The sequence below is a fragment of the Chrysochloris asiatica genome, unplaced genomic scaffold, assembly GCF_000296735.1.
Source record: "Chrysochloris asiatica unplaced genomic scaffold, ChrAsi1.0 scaffold00178, whole genome shotgun sequence".
Lineage (NCBI taxonomy): Eukaryota > Metazoa > Chordata > Mammalia > Afrosoricida > Chrysochloridae > Chrysochloris > Chrysochloris asiatica.
The window spans coordinates 1,333,387-1,340,620 of record NW_006408696.1 but is presented as its reverse complement, the minus strand read 5'-3'; the positions used below and the strand labels follow the sequence as shown (position 1 = coordinate 1,340,620).

At 38.6% G+C, this 7,234-nt stretch overlaps 1 protein-coding gene across 1 annotated transcript in view; it reads right to left on the bottom strand.

The window, feature by feature from the left end:
• The window catches only part of LOC102812209 (ATP-binding cassette sub-family A member 3-like), a 135,009-nt gene that overhangs the window by 92,055 nt on the left and 35,720 nt on the right, over positions 1–7,234 (bottom strand). Inside the window, exon 7 of the mRNA XM_006871990.1 lies at positions 3,915–4,088. Within this exon, the coding sequence (XP_006872052.1) occupies positions 3,915–4,088 (174 nt within the window). The remainder of the gene's footprint in view (positions 1–3,914; positions 4,089–7,234) is intronic.

The following is a 7,234-nucleotide window of genomic DNA, read 5'->3' as shown; positions in this document are numbered from 1 at the left end:
GCAACCAGAGTGCTCCTTAGAAGCCAAGATGGCCAAACTTCGTCTCTCATACTTTGGACATATTGTCAGAAGGGAGCAGTCGCTGGAGAAGGATATCATGTTTGGTAAGGTGGAGGGTCGGAGGAAAAGAAGAAGACCCCAAACGAAATGGATTGGCCAAGTGGCAGCACCAATGAACTCAAGCGTGGCAACAGTAGTGAGGTTGGCCCAGGATTGGGCAGTGTTTTGTTCTGATGTGCATAGGGTTGCTATGGGTTGGTACCAACTTGATGGCACCTAACAACAACAACAATGATAGATAGATAGATAGATTGATAGATAGATAGATAGATAGATAGATAGATAGATAGATAGATAGATATAATTTAAACAATATTGTTCTATTGTTCAAATTAGGAGTCCTGGTGTGGCGCTGTGGTTAATGTGCTGGACTGCAAAGTCAGTTGGAACCACAAGGTTGGTGGTACAAGCTCCTTAAAAACCCTATATAGGATCGCAATGGGTCGGAACTGACTTGACAGCACTTAACAACAACATTGTTTAAATTTATGCATGAACTACTAAAACCAGTGATGATGAAATTGAAGAATCCTACTGACTTCTTCAGTCTGAAATTGATCAAACATGCAGTCAAGATGCATGGATAATTTTTGATGACTGGAATGTGAAGGTTGGAAACAAAGCTGTCAGCTAGAGGACTAAGGTGGGCCTTACCAAATATATACAAACAAACAAATAAATATTGAACAACAGTGGTACTCAGATATAGAGAGAGAAAGTGAGAGTGAGAGAGACATAGAGACACAGAGAGAGTGAAATTGGGGGTGGGTTGTATCAAGGAAAAGGCCCACATAGTTGGAGAAGTGAGCAAGTTCTAAGTCTGAGGCAGATGTCAGGCTGATGTTTCTTCTGACACTCAGCTGCAGGGGCTGATGAACCCAAGATCAGCAGGTCAGATGGCAGGCTTCTAGCTGCAGAGATGAATGAATCTAAGGTCAGCAGGTAAGATGCAGGTAGTTGATGACTTCTAGTATCAATAGGCAATCTGGTAGGCCACGGGCTCAAGTCCAAAGAACTGGAGGTCAGATGATAAGCCAGATGCAGGATTAAAACCCAGCAAGAAGCAAGCAAACTGCCTGAATATCCAATATATTGGAAGCAGGCCACACCTCTGAGGAAACTTCCTTTCAATTGATTGGCTGCTTATATCAGATCTCATCATGGAAGTGATTATATTAGAGCTCATCATGGGCATTACTGTGCCCTAACTACTGAACCACTGAGAATCCTGGCCCAGTCAACGTGACACAAAACCTTACCTGCCACATTGGCCTTCTATGGCTACTTGTCACTGAGATCACTCTTGTTTTCAGTAATATCCTTAAGCATTAATTTGTCTGTGCATAGCTCCAAATCACATCATTCCACCTCCAGCAATGGGCTTCCCGACCTGATCATCTGTCCCAGTCGGGTAGAATGACTCTTTTGATAGAACTGGGTGACGAAATTGGAGCAATAACTGCCTTCCTCAGGTCCCAGCCTTGACCTGGTGTAAGGGCTGTGACCTGTATCAACTTTTACCCTGCAAGAGAGCAGGACCTCAGTACCACCAAGAAAGGAGGGCCAGGGCAGAGTGCATCCTTCGGACCCAGGGTCCCTACATTGAGAACCTTCTAGACCTAGGGGAAGATTGATGCCAAGACACATGGAGATCTCCCAGGAACGCTGGACCCACAGATGGTAGGAGACAAGGACACTCCCCAGAGCTGACACAGAGAAAGCTTTCCCCTAAACTTCTCCTAAACTGTGACAGAATAAATTTGTTTGTTAAAGCCATCTACTTGTGGCATTTTGTTATAGCAGCACTAGAGAACTAAAACACTATTCCAACAAACTAATCTTCATTTGTTCTTTGATGAATTATTTAAGAAGGAAGTCCCTGTTGTGTGGGAGGCATTATGCTAGTTTTTGTTACAGGTTCTGTGAGCAATACTAAGTCCCTCAAGGGCTCATGGTCCAAAAGGGAAAACAAGACATATGCAGAAATAACCACACTAAACTATAGTTCTTTTACAAAAGCAATAACTACAAAAAATATACAAAAGAGCTTAAAAAAAGATCTGCAGTCTAAGTATTATGAGCAATCAGGGAGTGGTAAGCTTGTTGGAAGAATGGAGAAAACTGGAGTCTACTGAATCAGAAATGAAGCTTGTTGGAAGCATATAGGCTTGCAACAAGAGTGGAACTTCTCCAACACAAAATCAATGTTTTTTTCTAATCAATTATTTTCCAAAACATTGTCACATTCATTAATTCACCTGAGCTTCATGACAGCACAGTCATGTGAGTGAACCATGCCACAAGTGGGCACTCCAACCCTCAGTCGATCTGCCCAAGTTAACGCCATGCAGAGTAGAGACACGTGGCACACCTTCTTCTCCAAGCACGCCTCTGAGTTTTAAAATCGACTTCTCTTCAGTGTTATTCCAGCACATATTCTTGTCTTCTTCATAATCCTGGCTTTCCTTGACGGCTCTTTTTTCTTTTACCTGTGGACTGAGGTGGAGTTTCCTTCCTTCAACATGATCCTACTTGTATATTGCATTTATCTTTTTTTTTTTTCATTTTCTATCTTTCTCCTCTTTGGTAAAAACAGCTAGCTGTGGTCGTGTCTATCTATTCAGTTCTTTTTCCATTTTTGCCTAGCAGGAGCCAAGTAGACAAACTGTTTATCATAGTTGTCTATATTGCCACTCCCAGTGTTAGGCTGGTAAGAGTAGACTCCATCTAGAACATTGCTGATAGTCATGTCCGCAAACATTTCTTTTGAAAGTTTTTATTGTGAATTGAGTGATAGTTTCCATGGGAGAGCATCAGCTTTACATTCATCCTATCGTATTTTGTTTCACTGCAATGACTACATCGTATTTCGTTTCATTGCAATGACTACAATCCCCTCCATACATCATCATTCAACAGCATTTGCTTCCATTCCCTCTGGTTTTTTTAGACATACATCAAAGCACTCAGGAATATATAACCATTCAAACAACCAAAGGTCATACCATGCAAGCCTGGCCCCTGGTAGTCAGCACACAGCCCCTCTTCCTCTCTGGGTCTCAAGTCCCCAGCCACTCCACCTCCATCTCTGGCATCACTGTTTCTCTGGGTAGGGTCCCACACTCCTCTCTTTTCCCTTGATGGTCCCAGGGTCCTCCGCTGCTGGACTGCAAGATCAACCACTCCCCTCCTTTAAGCAGTTAATTTTTAAAGTAAAAATTCTACTACTATTTTCTAATTGTTTCAAAATAATTAACTATTTTTATCCATATTTTTCCATTTATTTTGTTTTATTGTTATTTTTTTATATCCTAAAACTATACTTAGAGTTTTCTTTCTTTTAAAAATATTAAAGCCATTTTACTGTAATTCTAATGCACGTATGGTACATCAACTGTTTTTGTCTTTGATTATTTTTTGGGTGCGTTTATGTTCATAAGCAAACTGCTAGTCTTGAAAGGTATGGATAAATACTTCTGCTTCTCTCAAATCCCTCAGATGTAGCACAAAACTGAGTGCTTGACGGTGCTCAATTAGTACTGTACTGATTGCATTCAAAAACAAACAAACCCCAAATCTCTATTCTCCAAATGTTAAGGCCTTCTTTTGAGACTATAACAATCAAATAAAAAACACTGTCAAATATGAATGCTTAATACCTTTGGAGCTGCCAGCCCAATTCTTTTCACAAGTATGTCATTAACTCAAATAACCATCAAATGAGTCTTATTCTAACTAAAAATCATTCAAGGTTAAATATTACTTGATGGTAAGGAAGTTCAGTGTTTATTATTCCTCAGGATAGCCAAGGAATTAACTAAGCAGGGCCAAAATTTGAAAAGGATGATACTCACCTATACTTTCAAATTTAACTAGAAGATTGATTCCAAACTGCATTGCAACATTTGATAAAAGGCAGGAAAACAGTTTAGTACGGAAAGTCATCCGAACATAGTGAGGACTTATGACAAAATACAGGAGATAGGATGCAAAGTAGATGAAACCTCCAATGGCAGTAGCTGTGCTTGCTGCAAATTTGAAGTAAAAGAATGAAAAATATTAAAACACACAAAGACAGGACTCTTTTTCTGGCTATATCACATTGAATTTTATATCTGTTCAGCTGGAAAATTCGTCATTTGTGGTACTGAGAGTTATTTCTGGAAATCACACTTCTAGAAAACACTTGTATCCATTAAAATAAGGAGTCAAATTATGTTCCTAAGAATTTATTTAAAGAAAACAATAATTTCAGAAGTTTGAAAAGATCTATACAAAAAGATATTAATGTTCACCTTTAAAAAAAATAGTATCAATAGGCAAGAGAGCTGGCAGCCCAGAGGCAGTCTTGCAGAATGTGCCCTGTGGTGGTGTAAATGATTATATATGCCTGAGTATTTAAAAACAAAAAAACTGTGCAAAAGTGAATAGAGAGAAATACTGTTAACTGATGGTACATGGAGGGGATTATAATCATTGTTACAAAAAAAGTATATGATTTGTTGAATATAAAACTGATGATCTGCCCTTTAAACCTTCACTCAATTCACAATAAAAAGTTAAAAAAAAAAAAAAAAAAGTATCAGTAGGGACCTGATTAAGGAAATAATAGTACCACAAAAGACTACAATGTAACTATTAAAATGAAGATATATAATTACTCATTTATTGAAAGGGTTAAGTTAAAAATAGAATATATCATATCATTTAAGGAATATCCTACATGTCTGTGTAATAGAAAGGTATCAATATAAAGATTTTGAAATATTAACAGTTATCATCTTTGAATTCAATTTTTATATAATTTACTTCCTTTAAAACAGTTACATGTCTGAAAATTCAGTAGTAAAAATTAGCTGGAGAGAAATAAAATCTCATTTAGGAAATTAGCATAATATTTGTTAAATGCTTAAAAAAAAGTGGATTTTGAAAGCCATCTTATTGGGGATATAGGTTTATAGTATTCTATAGTTTTGTTTTGTTTTCTATTTACAATTATGCAAAAGTAGATCTTGATTTGCCTTTATTATTTCCTACACATTTCTCATTTCAGCCAAGTATACAGTTTACCTTCTCCGTACCAGCGATTCTAAGACAGCAGTCTTTTATTCATTTCCCGTAGAAATGGATGCTTGAAATAACTAACCCTTGTTGGTTTTTTTAACTCTTTTTCTTTGGCTCTTTTCTTATGTAAAAGTAACCTCTCGGTTTGTTCTTTTTGTCCATTCTCTACTTGTTGAGTCTTTTTTTTTTTTTTTCAGTTTTGGTGAAAATATTCACAGCAAAATTCACTCCATTCCAGTTTCTAGATATAATGATCAGCAACACTGGCTATATTCTTCGCATTGTGTCCCATTCTCATGATTTCTGTTCTAGTTTTCACCCACTACTCCTCTGCCACTTTGTGCACTGGGGTGGCTTGCATGCATGTTGCTGTGATGCTAAAAGATATGCCACCGGTGTTTTAGATACCAGAAGGTGGAGAGGTTTCAGAGCAGTGTCCAAAGACAGACTAGGAAGGAGAGACTGCATCTGACTCTTTCACCACTGAAAACCTTATGAATACCAAGGGAACACTGTCAACTATAGTGCTGGAAGATGTGCCCCTCAGGTTGGAAGGCACTCACTATACTACAAAGGAAGACCTGCCTCCTCTAAGAAGAGTTGACCATAATGACGCAAATGCAGCAAAGCTTTCGGGACCTTCATTTGCTGATGATGCACAAATCAAAATAAGGAGAAACATCTGCAAACATCCTGTAATAATTAGAACATGGAATTTACGCAGTATGGATCTAGGAAAACTGGAAGTTGTCAAAAATGAAACGAAATGCATAAACATCACTCTCCCAGGCATTAATGAACTACAATGGACTGATATTGGCCATTTTGAATCTGACAATCATATGCTTTACTATGCCAGGAATGACAAGCTGAAGAGGAATGATGTCACATTTATCGTTAAAAAGAACATTTCAAGATCTATCTTGCAATACAATGCTGTCTGTGACAGGGTAATAGCCATATGCCAACATAGAAGACCAATTACTTCCACTATTATTCAAATCCCACTACACCTCTATCAGACGGTCGCACTGGGGTGGCTTGCGTGTCGCTGTGATGCTGGAAGTTATGTCATATGTATTTTGAAGGTTGGCAGGGTCACCCGTGGTAGACAGGTTTCAGCTGAGCTTCCAGACTAAGACAGACTCAGAGGAAGAAGAGGCAAACTACCGCCAAACATTTAGCCACTGAGAACCTTATGAATAGCAGTGAAACACTGCCAGATAGCACCAGAATAGTGACTACTGAAACACGACTAGTAAATAAATAGTACCAGAGTCTTGTCAGCTAGAGTGCCAGAAGATGAGCCCGGCAGGTTGGAAGGCACTCAAAATACTCAAAGTAGAGTTGACTGTGGTGATGTGAATGGAGTAAAGCTCTCGGGAGCCTTATTTGCTGATGGGGCACAACCCAAAATGAGGATAAACAAATGTAAACATCCATTAATTATCAGAATATGGAATGTACAAAGTATAAATGTAGGAAAACTGATGTTATAAAAAATGAAATGGAACACATAAACAACAACATTATAACATAAATGAAGTAAAGCTTTCAGGACCTTCATTTGCTGATGGAGCACAACTCAAAATAAGGCGTAACAGCTGCAAACATCCATTAATATTTGGAACATGGAATATGTGAAGGAAAAACCTAGGAAAACTGTAAGTTGTGAAAATGAAATGAAAAACATAAACATTGATATCCTAGGCATTTGGTGGTGGTGGTGGTGGTGGTGGTGTTAGGCACTCTCATGGTGTTACACACACTCATAGTGACCTAATGCATAGCAGAATGAAACACTACCCTATCCTACAACAATCTCACAATCATTACTATGCTTCAGCCCATTGCTGCTGCCTCTGTGCCAACCCATCTCATTTGGGATCCTCCTCTTTTTCACTGCCCCTCCACTTTACCAAGCATGATGTCCTTTTCCAGTGACTGGTGGTCCCTTCTGGTAATACGTTTGAATTATGAGAGACGAAGTCTGGCCATTCTGGCTTCTAAGGAACATTCTGGCTCTATTTCTTCCAACACAGATTTGTGTGTTCTTCTGTCAGTCCACAGAATTTAAATATTCTTCTTCAAAACCATAACTCAAGTGCAT